Source organism: Equus caballus, chromosome 16, assembly GCF_041296265.1.
Source record: "Equus caballus isolate H_3958 breed thoroughbred chromosome 16, TB-T2T, whole genome shotgun sequence".
Classification (NCBI taxonomy): Eukaryota; Metazoa; Chordata; class Mammalia; order Perissodactyla; family Equidae; genus Equus; species Equus caballus.
The window spans coordinates 46,243,612-46,259,171 of NC_091699.1; the positions used below are offsets into that span (position 1 = coordinate 46,243,612).

Genomic DNA, 15,560 nt, shown 5'->3' on the forward strand with positions numbered 1-15,560 from the left:
GACAAGGATCACAAACCCACTTCTCCACGTTTCCCCAGCGATTGTACCATTTACTCTTCCACCAGTAGTTTGTGTGCCTGTTTCCTAATATCCTCACCGAATGTCTTAATCTTTGCTAATCTTTGCTTAATCTTAATCTCGCTAATTGTAAAAATAACTATTAGTTGGCATTTTTAAAATCGACATTACTGAGGTTGCATATCGTCTTGTGTGTTTATCTGCCATTTGTATTTCTTTTCATCAGACAGATCCCTGTGGAACACTCACACAGTGGCAGTGCTCCCTCACCCCTACTGAGATCATCATCACTAGCAGATGGCACCATTGCCATACTCCCTGGGGGAAGCTGTGCTTCTAAGGAGGCCCCGTGTTTAGAGAGCTAAGTCTATTTATTTGTTGGACAGTTTAGGTTTTTTTTAATCTCGTTTCTCTCTCAGCCTTTGACAGAACCTCCTCGTAGGAGGATTAAAGCTGGCTAATTTAGAACCCAGGCTTCATTTGGTCCATAAACAGCCAAGTCCTTACCAAAAAAATGTTTATGAGCCCTTATTCTGGCTATAAACCCAGATTGTCTGGTTCTTGCATCTAAGGCCAGATAAGGTGAGGAAGAGCTTGATGGACCAGTTCATCTGCCTTGTGGTTAGTTAGCAGGAAGAACGGTCTTGGGTAGTTGTCCTCTGGCAGTCTTGCTGGCAGATTTTGTCCAAAACCAAGGAGAGAGCTAAGCAATGAGCTTAAGCAATGTTAGTCCTGTTGCAGGACTAATGGCTTGCAAACTAAGCAGCTGGGAGAACCCGTCTTCCAAATTCATGGAACTTAGTGAATTAAAAATAAATACCTGGACAGTACTCGATAAATGCGTCTTAAGTGATTGACTGAATTCCTTTGTTCAACATATTGTTTAGCTGCCTGTTAAGAGCTAGGCACCCTCTAGGGTGCTGGGAATATGGGGGTAAATGGAACAGAAGTTTCTTAGAGAGCTTACTTTCTAGTGGAGAGAGAAAAGACAGTAGTAAGAAAACACACAAGAATTTCTGAGATGAGAGAGGTTAGTGCTGTAAAGAAAATAAGACAGGGAGATGAGATTGGGGGTAGAGGCAGGGCAGGATGTGCACACCTGAAGGTGAGGCGGTCAGGAGAGACTTCTGAGGAGGTGACTAGAGCTGAGACAAGAATGAAAAGGAAGAGTGCAGCTGCCACTTGGCAAACTGAGAGAAGAGTGTTGCGGACGGAAAGTGCAGCACAAGCCAGAGGTCCTAAGGCAGGCCGGAGCCTGGTGCGTGTGATGCATAGAGAGAAGGCCGGTGTGGCTGGAGAGAATGAGGGGATGAGGTCAAAGAAGCAGGCAGAGCCCTAAGTCATGTGGTCCATTGGCCATGAGCCTGCATTTTATGCTAACTGCTGTGGAAGGTCATGGGAGGGTTTTGTGTTGGTTTTGTTGTTTTAAAATTTTTTATGGAGGTATCACTTATATAAAGTAAAATGCACAGATCTTAAGCATAAAGGTTGACTTTTGACAAATTTATGTATCATGGGAGTTTTAAGTGGAGTGGAGGGTGACATAATTTTATTTATATTTTGAGACCTCCACCAGCCACTGTGTGCAAGATGGATGGATGGACGACGGATGGTCAGACAAATGAATGAACAATAGTCTTATTACATAAAACATATGTGCCTCTGAGTGGGACATTTGTGGAAAGGAGCCATTGCAGGTGGTCTTTGAAGCCGTTCCTCTGTCATCTCTGCCCCGGGAAAGGGCTACGAGGTGAGGCAGGAGTTGTGAGTGAAGTCCACGGTCCTGGGCAGGTTTACTTTGCTCAGGCTACAGGTCCTCCAGTTCCCTGGTAGCATTCGCAGCTGTTTCTGCTCAAACGAGGTACCTGTGGATTGTCCTGAGCAAATGCAGCCCGGGTTCTGCTCTCTGACTGGACCCAGCTGACTCAGCCTTCCTTCTGCCAACAAGAGATGTGAGTCATGTCCTCAAAAGGGTAATGGTTTCACCCATGGAGTGTGATTTTTGAGGGTCGTTAAAAAGGTCTCTCTTCAAAGATCGATATTCCATCAGCCTCTTTTGGTGCCTGAAGTTCCGCCATTAAAATGTCTTGATTTTGAGTGTGAAGTTGCCATGAGTCACTATCCTACATGACGGGAGGCGGCAGGAGTAGATCGAATTGCTCCCCGACGTTAACAGTGGAAAGGAGCAGGAAGTAGGGGAGGTCAGTTTGGGATTAAGAAGGACCCAGGGCCTGAGTCACTCTGTCCTAGCTGGACAGGTCCAGGGGAGGGCTAGCACAGAGGCCCAGGAGCCTGCAGTGGGAGGAGGGAGCCGCTGCAGAGAGGCTGGGACGGTGCCGAAGTCTCCTTAGGCGCCTCCCCGGGTCTTCCACCAGTCGTGCTGGGTGAGAGGAGACACGGTTAGTTAGCTCCACGTGCCCCAGGGAGGGAGCATTCTTAGCTGAATTCTGCCCATGCTGCAGGCGCTGGTCAGCCAGCCCGCAGGGGCAGCAGCACCAACCTGCTTTTCCTACCGGATCAGAGTATGATGTCTCATTTCATGGTGTTTCTTGATTCGGTAACGTGTCGTTTCTAAGTTTTTTCCTCACTCTGATAATAGAAGTTGTTCTACCACGTCCCCAGTTTGAATCCAGGTGCGTGTCTTGTCATCAGCTCAGAGCAGCATGAGATGTCTTGATGAGAACAAGCCCTTTTCCGCAGTGATGGTCTGAGCCTCCAGAGCTGGTCTTGAGCCCTCTTCCCTGTCAGTCCTTCAGTGTTTCCTGAGCACGTCCCGTGTGTCCTGCCCTTCTGGTGGGGAGGCAGGAGGTCGAGACCTGCCTCCTCGTGGGCTGTGGAGAGGCCCACCCCTCTGCCCAGGTTGTTCCTGTCACCGCTCTTCTGTGCTCACTTTCAGGGCACCGCCGTCTGGAGAGTTCTTCCAGTGGCCAACCTTTGGGGCTGAGGGAGGCGGCAGACCAGAGCACAGTGAGCACAGCTTGATCGACCCTTGTCCTGGCCCTGCTGGGACGTGCAGACCAGAGGAGATTTGGAACCAGGACTACAGTGACATCACAACCAGTGGTCTTGGTTGTATGCAGATGGTGACATTTTAGATAATTTCTTTTGCTCTAGTTTCCAAACTTATTACAGTGATTTATAATCTAAAAGAAAAAAAGACTTGAGTGTGGCCCCGATCCGGATTGTAATCAGATGAGTGCTTTCTTGCTGTCTGCAGCTGGGCTTTGTGCCTGAGGACTCCCTCTTCCTCTGCAGAAACACTGCTGCTACTTCTTGCTCAAATGTGCATGGTACTTGCTAAGTACAAAGCACAGTTTTGAGTACTCTAAATATATTGTCTGATTAATACTCCTGTGAGGTGGGTACTGTAAGTTCTTCCATTTTATAGAGGGGCAGATTGAGGCCGAGAGAGGGTCAGCAACTTTCCCTGACCCACAGTATGTGCTGAAGGAGGTTTCGAACCAGAACTCGCACTCTGAGCGCTAAGCTCCCGCCTCCTTTGACTTGTGTTGGAGCTCGAGTGTGTTCTGCTCCATTTGTTCAGGTTAGTAGTTAAGTGCCTGTTTCATTCCAGGTACTAGGCTGGGTGCTGAGGGTGTAAACATGAATAAGACAAGGTTCCTGTCTGCCTCCTTAACTAAGTGTCTGGTGGGAAAGACAGACAGATCCTTAGTGTTGCGTAAGGAGTGTTAGTCCAAAGGCGTGCATGGGAGACTTTGGGGAGCCAGAGGCAGGGAGGGACGCCTAGCTCAGTTGCAAAGGAGGCAAGTCTTCGAGTTGTCTGAGCTGAATCTGGAAGGATGCCTAAGAGTAATCCAGGAGAAGAAATGTAGGGCCCTCCCAAGCCAACGGGACAATGTGAGTGACAACTAAGATGGGAGCTGCCAGGCCATGGGGACCTTGTTTGCAAACTTAAAAAGGCTGAATTTTGTTCCCTGAAGAAGGGGAGGTGGGGTGGGCACTGCAAGCTTTGAAGTCAGGTGTGGCATGCTCAGTTCACTCCAGCTCCCGTGTGAGGGGCCATTTAAGTGAAGAAGACTGGAGTCGGAGGGCATGTGGCTGCGAAGGGGCTGGGCTCTGATCACAGGGAGCTGCCGGGGCCCTTCCTGCCCTGTGGTGTCACCGTAGCAAACCTTCACCGTCTTGTATTAGGCTTCCTCAAGGTGGCAGGGGGAAATGTGGGCTTTGGAACCAGAGAAACAGATGCAGGCCTTGTGCCTTTTTTGGCTTTAGGCAAATTCTTTGACCTTATCGTCCTTATGAAATGAGGATGATCCCTTTCCTCGTAAAGGTCAGAAGCGATGATGTGAAGTGCCTGTAATCAGCGCCCAGTGAGTGGTGGTGGTGGGGATGGCGGCCACACCTCGGCTGCTCTTCTTCCCACACTGACCCTAGTAAGTAGACAACTGAGGATTTAGACCCAGAAGAGTTAAGTGACTCGCTTAAAATAATAAAGTTTTTGATAAAACCAGCCTAGATTTCAGGCTGCCCCAGCTTGCCTGCCTTTGAGTTCCTTGCCATAAGAATCACCTGGCTATTCATTTCTGCTTGAAAAGTGGCCCAACCTGGGTGGAAAACTATCCTGGGCTAGAACTTAGTCACATGGCCACACCCAGCTGCAAGGGAGGCTGCGAATTCCTTTGGAAGGGAGCGGAGGAGCAGCCGGCAGTCTACCTCACCGTCTTCCTGGGACTTTTTCCCTGCCCTAAGGAAACTGGGTTCCTTGGGGCTGGGGGGCGGGGGTGCGTTTGCACTACTAGGGGGCATTAAGGAGGTTTGGGATGGGGCTTAACTGTTGGGATGATCATTTATAACTTAGTGAAAATGCGGAAACACATCTGGATTTTTCCTTGATCACTGATTCTGTCGACGAGGGTGGATTTTTTGCTCACCCCCCCCAGGACAGTTTCTGCCCTTTGGGGTTGAGGTCCCGGGCTCATGGGACCAGCAAGACATGGTTTGAGGTCACTGGCCCAGCCAGTGCCAGTTAGAGAAAGAAGCCTGTCTCAGGTGACTTGGATTTTGTCCCAGCTCCACTGCTAATTGCCTGCTGATTCTGGATAAGGCACCCCTTCCTCTACCATTTCCCCACCCTTTACACTAAGGGGGTTGGCCTTCAGGGACCCCTGGCTCTGACTCAGAGTGCAAACTGCCTAGTTTGTGAAGTCATCCCCAGCTGGCACTGATGGCAGCTGCTTTGCTATTGGGCTTGCTGTTGAACTGGGGATGGGGCTGCTTGCCCTGGTCAGCAGTCTGTTACCCTCAACAGGAAGCTTGTGTTGCCTGAGGCACTGGCCTGTGGTACAGCTTGAGAAATGAGGCCATCAGGGCTGTGGTTCAGGTCAGCAGCGTGTCACTGGAAAGAAGGCTCCAAAACTATTGGTTTTTTTTCTGGCTCCAGGTCATTGGAAGGGGAGTATTTTTCCCCAGGGATGAACAAGAAAGCATACAGACTTCTGGCACGAGCTCACGGTCTCTGGAGCTCCCAGATCCCGGCAGGGTCCCATCCCAAGGTCTGTGATCTCACGCAGGGACCAGTGGTTTCATGGTCCCAGCGAAAAGCCTGTGACTCTGATGCCCCATGTGAGGCGGAACCATCCAAAGGGTCTTCTGTTGTATCACTTTTTGAAATGTCAGAAGCTAAAGTGGCTACTGTGTGGTCTATGATCACCTTCCTGCTTCAAGATTACACATTAGACATAAGAATATAAACATTCCACGTGTTCTATATCATAGTGGCATTGCCTCGGTGGTTTGCTGTGGCAAAGAGAAGCTCTCTGCCAAGAGCCCTGCCGGCTTCGCAAGCCTCTTCCTGCCCTGTATCCTCCGCTGGAGTAACTTTCCACCCGTGTCACGCTGGTTTGGGAAATGCCGCCACCTGGTAACCACGTCTGCAGAATCTCAGTTCATCCCATCTTTACTCAGCCACAAGCCTTTCTTTCTCTTCCCCTGATAATTAGGAGCCTCTTACTATCTCTTAACATCCCTCGTAACGCTGCTTCTCTCAGGCTGCACCCAGTGGGGACCCTTAGACAGCTCTCTTAAATTGTGCGGTTTAATTTCAAAACAGTCGTGCTTTTTCTGACTCAGTTTCTAAGTAGGACTGCAGGTGCTACCTGGAAATGTTTTCCCTTCCTACTCCTGTGATCTGACTTTTAACTCCACCTCTTATGTCTTCTTTGTGACGTAAAAGGAAGCACCCTGTGTAAACTCCGAGCTCTCTTCCGCCACTCAGCAAGTCTGTGGGGAGCCCCAGCCAGGCGAGGCTCTGAGGACCGTGAAGCGGGGCGCCTGGTCCTTGCTCTCTAGACGCTGACCCGGAGACGTGTGTGCAGCACCAAGCGACAGCGTTATATGAGCAGTCAGGGACATTGTGCTGCCGGTGTGAAACGGACAGGTAGAATTGCCTTCCCGTTGTGTGGCACCAACAACACGAAACTTCTGGAGGAGTGAGCGCTGTGCCCTGGTGCCCTGAGGGGAGGGTGTGAGCTGAGGCCCAGAGCAGGCGGAGCCCAGGACACACATCAGGGAAGAGGACAGGTGCGAGCCTTGCCCACCTCGCTCCAACTGGTGGGTGGGGACAAGCCCTGCAGTGCCAGGGCCTGAGCGACCTGATTACTGCACGCTGCAGCCATGCTGAGGCAGCCTTTTCAGTGATCACGTTGTCAAGGCAAGAAGGTTCACTAGTACTCGGTGCTGGCAAACGTGGGGAAATGGGCACTCGTACGAGTTGCCACCACCTCTGCGGAGAGCAGTGTGGCAAAATGAGCTGCACGTAACCTTTGATGCAGCGAGCCCCCCCTAGGAATTTACCCACACAGGCAGAGACAGCACCTGGCAAGGAAGGACATTCATTGCAGCGGTGCTTATAGAGTGACTCAGAGATGGCACAGCCACGCTGTGGGATACCATGTGGCCTCTAATAAAGGAAGGAGAGCCATGTGTACAGTCGGTAAAACTCCAGGGGGGTTTTCAGTGAGAGCAGCAAAGGTCCAAAGTATAGATTAAAGTGTGGTGTAAAGTACGTGACCATTTGTCTATCTCTTTGAAGAGACGTCTGTCCGTCTCTGTACTCACCCAGCGTGTCTTTGGAAGGATGCATGAGATTGGGGTGGCAGTGGTTGACCCCAAGAATGGAAACAGGGACTGGGCTCTCAGATGGAAGGGCGACTTTTCATTGAGTGTGTTTCGTACTCTTTGAATCTTTTTATTAAGAAAAGAAATTGCCTTATTGCTTTCCTAGAGCTGCCACAACAAATCCTCACAAACCTCTCGGCTTAACACAACAGACACTTGATTCCCTCACAGTTCTGGAAGCATAATGTCCAGAACCAGGGTGCTGGTAGGGCCACGCTCACTCCAGTGGCTCCCGGGAAGAATCCTCCTCCGTCTTTTCCACTTCTGGTGGCGTCAGGGCTTCCTGGGCTGTGGTTGCACAAGGCGTCCCCTTCCCCAGTTTCTTCCGCTCTCTCCTTCTCTCTCATAAGGATACTTGTCATTAGATTTAGGGCCCACCTGGTTAATCCAGGATGAGCTCTTCTCTAGATCTTTAACTTCATTACATCTGCAAAGATCCTTTTTCTAAATAATGTCACATTCACAAGTATTGGGGGTCAGGACTTGGGACATATCTTTTTGGAGACCAGCATTCAACCTGCTGCAATTGCCAACCAGATAAGGGGGGAAAACTCACCTATATGCAGCTCAGAATAGACCCATCTTAAATATGAAGTTGAAAGAAGAGGGATTAAAAAAGATGTACCGTACAAACACCAAAAGAACATACTCTCTGAATTCTGTATACTTTCTGTGTATTCACCTTTTCCAAAAGATATACTTTGATTCAAAAATGAATAATATTGGGGGCCAGCCCAGAGGCACAGTGGTTAAGTTCGCATATTCTACTTCGGTGGCCCAGAGTTCATCAGTTTGGATCCCAGGTGTGGACCTATGCACTGCTTGTCAAGTCATGCTGTGGCGGCATCCCACATGTAAAATAGAGTAAGATGGGCACAGATGTTAGCTCAGGGCCAGTCTTCCTCAAAAAAAGAAAAGGAAAAATATGAATAGTATTGGACAAGAAGGGAGCTATGTTTTAGGCAAGTTAAATGATGTGCAGTGTAATTAGCCTGAAAGTTCCTTGAGGGCAGGGATGTCTGCATTGTCCATTATTGTATTCCCAGCACATTGTATAGGTGGGAGGGAGGGAGGAGTGGGTGGATGTAAGGACAGGTGAGTGGGTGGGTGGGTAAGGCCATTGGAGAGATTGGGGGCAGAGCAGCCTGTTAGGAGGCAGTCTCATTAGCACAGGAAAGCGCTCATGAGGGCCTGGGCTAGTTTAGTGGTGTAAGTGTGGAAAGGGACACATCCAGAAGACTCTGCAATTGCAAAGGAGATTGACAGTTGGAGGGGGTGCTGGGGTGGGGAGACTAAGGAGCTCCAAGGTGAGGACACTTCCATTCTATGAAGAAATGGCGAAGGACTGGCAGAGTGGGCAGGAGATGTCACTAGGAGGGGCCACCCTGCAGTTGGAGTGTCACTAGGCGGCCAGGGCTAGGGGAGGAGGCTGATGAGCCCTCTGCATAGAAGCCCTGAGAGGGGACTTCTCCCCAAGGGTCAAGAGGAAGAAGGGGATCCTGTGGAGGGAGGACAGACCATGGGGAGGTAGGAGAGAACCACAGAGGAACACTCAGAGCCTGGGGGGACAGCCCGGGATGGAGAGCAGAGTTGGGGAATCCTAGGACCCTCCTAGCATTCGGGCCCCTGAGCTGCCTGAAGGCGTAGGAGGGAGGAGGCTGGTGTGGAGAGGTCAGGTTGCAGCTGGTGGACCCAAGCTCACACACTTCTCAGGGACCAGGACAGGGAGGCTCAGCCCAGGACTGGGGAGAGTTGATGCAGAGAGGAGGAGAGGGAAGACAGGGCGCAGGGCAGGGATGACAGAATACGGCTCGCTTTCCCGAGCATGTATTCTGTGCTAGCCCTTTCCACCTGTTTTCTCTCATTAAATCCCAGGCTGACCTGGTGGCTCACAGCCCTCCTCCTTTGTTTTTTTGTATGCAAAGTCACATAGCTGGATAGTAGCAGAGATAGAACTCAAAGCTGTATCTCCCTGACTCTTGGCCACTACTCCTTTTCACGGGTCTACAGGACCCCATGCCTGTCTTTAGGGTGCGTGTGCATAAAGGCAGAGAGTCTGCTTAGGAGCCCACTATTGCTGATGGTGCACAGCGTCATTAATGGAGTGGAATGGGGCCTGTGTGCCAGGCGTCAGCTACTGCCCAGGGTTGCACGCTCCCAATGGGCCCCTTTTCTGTCCCCACGCTCCATCCCCCACTCTTCTCCTTCCTTTTTCCCCTAGGGGCTATTTCAGGTTCCAGCTCTGGGGTCGCTGAGTGTCAGGGACCTGACCCCCACTTGAGCTGTGTCTGCTTCCCCTCATCGGCCCTCCCACCTCAAGGGGCCCTCTGGCAGACATGTTAGAAAGCGTGTATTGCGCTTTGCCTTGGCCTCTTGCTCCATCTGAGTTCTCTCCATCCTACGGAAGCACCATGAATTGAGAAAAGATCGGTTGTCCTAGGGCTACGCCTGAGCCACTCCCAGAGGGCTTTTCGTTTGTGGCTTCTGAGGGAGCAGCTGCCAGGCTCCCGTGGGGAACAGGCTTGTTTCCATGGGACTGGGTACCTGGCCTGCTGTCCATGAGGGACTCAGAGGCAGCTCCTTGTTTCTTACCTAAAGAGAAGTCTTGTGTCTCCCCAACTTAGCCCCACCAAAACAAAAATCAGAAATGCAGTGGAACAGTGTAAACTCCCACCTCTGGAGTCGTCCCTGACTCTTCTCTTTCTTTCACACCCCACATCCACTCCGTCAGCAAATCCTCTTGGCTCACTGTTGAAGATACAACCAGGCTCTGACACTTCTCACCCTCTCTTGCTGTCCCCGGGCCAGCCTCGTCGTTTCACCCTGGGTTATTGTGATGGTCTCTAGCTGGGCTCTCTGCGTCCGCCGTTGCACCTTCAGGCTACTCTCAGCATGGCAGCTGGGGTGAGCCTGGTCAACTGTGAGTCACCGTCCTGCCTGCGGCCGCCCCCAAGTTACCACAGGCAGACATGGAGCCCTCGCCCTGGACCACAAGGCCTGGAGATCTGACCTGTGTCCCACACTCCCTGCCAAGCACTGGCCTCGGCCCTCTGCCTGATGGCTCTTGCGCAGACACCAAGTGGTTCACCTGGTCACCTTCCGGTCTTTGCTCACCTTCTGGACCTCCTCTACAACCGCAAACCCCACTTCCCAGCCTGCCTCTCTCCTGCCTCAGCATCACTTGTCGCAGTCTGGCATGCTCCATGTTTGCTCCTCTCACTCCTTCCCTGAGAATGTTAAAGAAGGCAGGGATTTTGTCTATTTCATCTCCCGCTGAATGGGGCCTGTCGCACAGCAGCCCCTCAATAAAACACGACTGGATAGATGAACGAGTTTTTCTGGATTTTTTCCTACCAAATTAGATCTGGAATAGCTCTCATAATGTTTCTTCTTTCTTTAATTAAAAAAAAAGCTTTTACACTCTAAAATAGTCTAGGGAAATGGGATGGGAGATGGAGAGGAAGACGGCAGGAGCGACACTTCTGCGTTCAGAAGAATCTGAATCTGTGCTGAACTCCTTGTAAGGCTCCTGTGTGAGGCTGCTCCTGAGCACAGCCCACATGCACACACCGTTCTTCTCCCTATGTTGTCCCGGAGCCCAACTGTGAGTCACCCCGCTTCTTCTGTGTCCCACTTTGCTGCATTAGTGCAAGTCTTGGGCACAGGTTTGCCTTTTTAAAAAAATTTTTTGAAATAAAATCACTATGAGTGTGGAAGAATGTTATGAACCATTCAGAACTATGGAAAAGTCTATCCCCTGATCCGTAATTCCTTTTGCCAAAGGTGGCCCTTGTTAATAGCCACATATCCTTCCAGGGAAAAAATACATGCGTCATCCCAGCATAAACATATGTCCTTTAAAAATGAATACGAACAGGGGCCAGCCCTCTGGCTGAGTGGTTAGCTTCACGTGCTCCATGTCGGTGGCCCAGGGTTTCGCCAGTTTGGATCCTGGACCATGCTGAGGCGGCGTCCCACATAGCACAACCAGAGGCACTCACAACTAGAATATACAACTATATCCTAGGGGGCTTTGGGGAGGAGAAAAAGAAGAAGAAGAAAAAAAGAAGATTGGCAACAGATGTTAGCTCAGGTGCCAATCTTTAAAAAAACAAGTTTCCTAGGTAATAAAAAAAAAATGGATAGGAAGAGAATCATGACAGGCATATTATTCTGCAATTTATTGGTATAATTTGGGAATCTTTCCATATTAGTCCTTACAGATCTATCTTGTTTTTGTAACTGCCTAACATTACGTTCTGTGTGCTAACCCAATATTGATGAGGACTGGTTTCTTTCTGGGTTTTGTTATGACAGTATTCCTGTGAAGATCCTATACATCTTGGCACATGTTGCAGTAAAGCCTGTAGAATGCATACCTGGCGGTGCCTTGCAGGTTAAAGGGGCGTTTGAAATTTTGATAAATACTGCCAAATCAGTCTCTGAATGGTTATACTAGTTTATTCTTCTAGAGTGTTTTTTCCTCCCAACTTTTTATTTCAAAAAAATGTTAAACCTACAGAAAAGGCTAAATAATAATGAATGAAGAATTAGTGAATGAAAATTTAAAAATAATGGATACCCAAATATCCTTAATTTAGGCTCACCAATTATTGTGTTGCCCCGTGTGTTAGTTTGCTAGGGCTGCCATAACAAAGTGCCACAGAATGGGGCCTTAAACAACAGACGTTTACTTTCTCACAGTGCTGGAGGCTGGAAGGCTCAGGTGATGGAGTCGACGGGCTCAGTTTCTTCCAAGGCCTCTCTCCTTGGCGTGCAGACGGCCACCTTCTCCCTGGGTCCTCACATGGTCGCCCCTCAGTCTACAGGTGTGTCCTAATCTCCTCTTATAAGGACACTAGTCGTGTTGATTACAGCCCGCCCATACAACTTCATTTTACCTTAATTACCTCTTGTAAGCCCTGTCTCCAAATACAGTCACACTCCAAATACAGTCACCTAACCTGGGGGTTAGGACTTCAAAACATGAATGGGGAGGACACAATTGGGCTCCTGACACCACGTTTGCTTCTCTTTATATATATCATCTTAATATAATTATAAATAATAGATTTATTATATAATTACTTCTATTTATTTTATCATTTATAATTATAGTGTATTATAATGACACCATTTATGATATATTTATTATATATAATTATAATATATAATGTATAATTTTTCCCCTAAACCGTTTGAAAGCAAATTGCATCCATTCTGGTACTTCAGTGTGTAATTGCTAAGAATGAAGACATTCTCCTTGGGATGGTTTTGATGTCCTTTATTTTATACTGATGAGGACAGATTCCTCTGATGCAGAGGAATGAATTAACCCCCTGACTGAGTGCTTTCCCTCCAGATCGTTTTGTCCTGTCCCAGTTTCCTCCACGTCTCCTTCCTGAGCCACCCCCTCAGGGAGACCTGGATGCTCGTGGGAAGGCAGCCTTCTGCCTTTGAGAGCCATTCGGGCGAGTAGAACCTCTTGGGCTCCACTCCAAATTCTCGGGGGTTGTTGGTGTTTTGGATCTGTGATGTGTCAACAGAATGACAGACCTCCTTACAATTCCGTCTGCTTTTTGGTCTCTACCAAAATGCCTCTCTAAACACCAGACTTATTTCATTTCTGTGTACAGACAGTCCTTGCTGTGCACACTGCAGACTGCATGTATTCATTTAGAGAAGTAGGCCTATTGATTTGGGCACCGTTTTCTCTCTCCCTAGTTCTGTCCTCCTCTCGGACCCTTGTTGGCCGCTCGGGGTGCTGCCTGAAGTTGCTTCTTGCCTCCTACCAGTAGTGACGAGGCTTCCTCCGTGGGCTGGCATCGGTGTCTGTTTCTTCTGTGGTACTTTTGTGTGGGAAAACATCACACATGCAGCTCTTTCAGTGTTTGTTTTAGTAGATAGAATCGTGGAAATAGTCTGCCTGGGGCTTCAATGGAAGACAAGGTACTTGGAAACATTTTGTTTCCTTCTCTTCAAACGGTTGTGTCTGCAGGCCTGAGGCAAAGGTGTCAGTCTGGGGCTCCTTTGCCATCTGAGGTCGGTCAGGCTGTTACTGAATGAGCAGCCTGCCCCTGCTGACTGTTCTGTAGCTGGGAGTACCACTGCCTGCTGCTGAGACATGGCCAGCATCCTTCCACAGTCCTCTCCACCCCCAGAAACCACCATCTACGTGATTGAGAGTTGCTTCTCTAAAACGCAGTTTGGACCATGTTTTTGACTCTGCTGAGCGCTCTTCCCTGGCTTTTCTTTCCCTACAGGAGTTGTTCCAGACTCCCTCGTGTGGCCCCAGCTCAGTTTGTCTCCCTCGTTGCCTACTGTCTTAAAGCCAAATCAAATTTTGCCAAACACACTCTGCATGTTATGTCCCTGTTCCTGTGAGCTCCTGGTGTGTGCACTGTCCAGAATGTGTCTTTTCTCCCTCCCTGGTCCATTTGCTAAACTCTTACCCAGACTTCAGGACCTGGGTGGGTCTCCTGCCACCAGCGAAGCCTCTCCTGACCAGGCCCCTTCCTCCATGCAGGCAGGGTTGGTGCCTTCGCTCTGCCTCAGACCTACCTTGTCTAGCATTTGCCACACATGTGGTTGTGTGTCCTCCTGCCAGACGGCTGCCTTTGCCTTTGCCTCCTCAGTGCTATCTTAGGGTAGGCACTCAGTGAACATTCGTGTGGATGGGTGGATGGATGGGTTTCTCGTTAGGAGAGCATATCCTGAAGTTAGAAGAGGCTGCATTCGACTTTGTGGTTTCCAGTCCTTATCGGAGACAGGCTTGAAACAAAGAAGAAGAAAATAGAATTCCCCACATGCTGCGAGGAGTCATTCTCTCTGAGTATCCAGTTCTAAAGAGTCTGTACTGGTCAGCAGCAGTACAAGGCCTCTGTGACCTGCACGGCTTATTGTACATTGTCACGTGTTGAAAGAGCGAGTACCTTAACTGAGTAGTGTAAACACTAGGTGTGCTGATAACCCAGCTTATTATAGGCTTTCGCTTTGTTATCACTGTGGAAAGCTACTGAATGTTTGTCTTTTCTTTCAGTCAAACGCTTCAGAGAACCAAAGCATGAAAGACGTCCCTGGAGGATATGGTGTGTATTTAAATATTAACTTACTCATAGAATGCTTTTGACTATTTGGGGGGTGGTTTTGGTGAGGAGAGGGAAGGGGATGGAATGTGAGCTATTATACGTAACGTAACGTGTGGGAATCCCTTAGTTGAATTACTTCTCGGGAACTATGTATAAAATGAAAGCACTTGTATTTCTCCAGATGACTGTTGAGCCCTGCTTTTATTCTCTCATCACTCTGCTGTCCGGTTTCAGAAGATGGAAGATATACAGATATATCAGTCTATGCTCCAGGCTCCTCTAGTTATGTCTCCCTGCTGTTAGATTGTGTTAAATCCTTGGATTCTGGAGTCTATATCTGTAAGCAAAAAATCTAAATTTGGAGATTAGTCAGATATACTACATAAATGCTCCTCTCCCCAAAGCTAGTCTTTCTTGGTCCTAGGATGACCCTGTGGTGGCAATTTTCCCTTCATAAAGATGGTGGTAAAGCTTCAGACATAGCTTCCAGTAACAAAACTCTACAGAATGAATCACTTGGAAGGAGGCAGCCAGCCCTTCAGGACAACTTGGCGTCCCCAGAAGCTGTCTTTCTTGGGCCGCCTTTGACTTGGCACCTGCCATAGCAAAATAGCCATTTTCCTCTCCAGAGAAAACTTCCAGTGAATCTCTGTGATAATGGCCCCTTTTGAAGAATTCTGAATGTTGATAGTTCTTATTTTTCTTTTCCCCCACTCGGTTTCTCTCCAGTCTGCATATCTGGCTTGGGCTGGAGGGACCTGGGGGTGACCGGGAGTTGGGACACTCTGTGTTTACACGTGTTGCCCTTTGGTGACTCCTACGTTGCCATGATTTTAGGAAATGATTTTCAGGCTTCGGTTGCAGGGTTAGTCTGGGTAATCTGTAAGGTCCATTCCAGTCCTGAGACCCCTGGCTGATGTTCCATGCCTGTGTGCCCCCTCAGCACCCCCTTCAGTGGCCCAGCCCAGCTCTGGATGCCCAGCCCGGGAGGCTGAGAGAGACGGCCGAGATCCAGAGTTCCTCGGCCACAAAACACAAGCGGTCTTCAGGTGTTTGCGGCAGAGGAGAGACTGAAGGCCCTGCATTGTCTCCACCATGCTCCTGCCGTGTGGATGGGGGCACAGGGTGTCCCAGGGCCTAACACCTTGTCTTTTTCCTTTTGGAACCTCCTTTCCTCTAGCCCAGGGCTTGGCAAGCTGTAGCCACAGGCCCAGTGCAGCCTGCTGTCTGTTTGCATCAGTGAGGTGTTGCTGGATGGTAGTGTCAAGGCTGCTTCCATGCCACCATGGCGGAGTTGAGTAGTTGCCACAGAGAATG

General features: G+C 49.4%; 1 protein-coding gene across 1 annotated transcript in view; it reads left to right on the top strand.

Moving 5' to 3' along the window:
• STIMATE (STIM activating enhancer) overlaps positions 1-15,560 on the top strand; it is a 55,835-nt gene that overhangs the window by 22,979 nt on the left and 17,296 nt on the right. Inside the window, exon 2 of the mRNA XM_023620294.2 lies at positions 14,195-14,243. Coding sequence (XP_023476062.1) covers positions 14,195-14,243 — 49 coding nt within the window. The remainder of the gene's footprint in view (positions 1-14,194; positions 14,244-15,560) is intronic.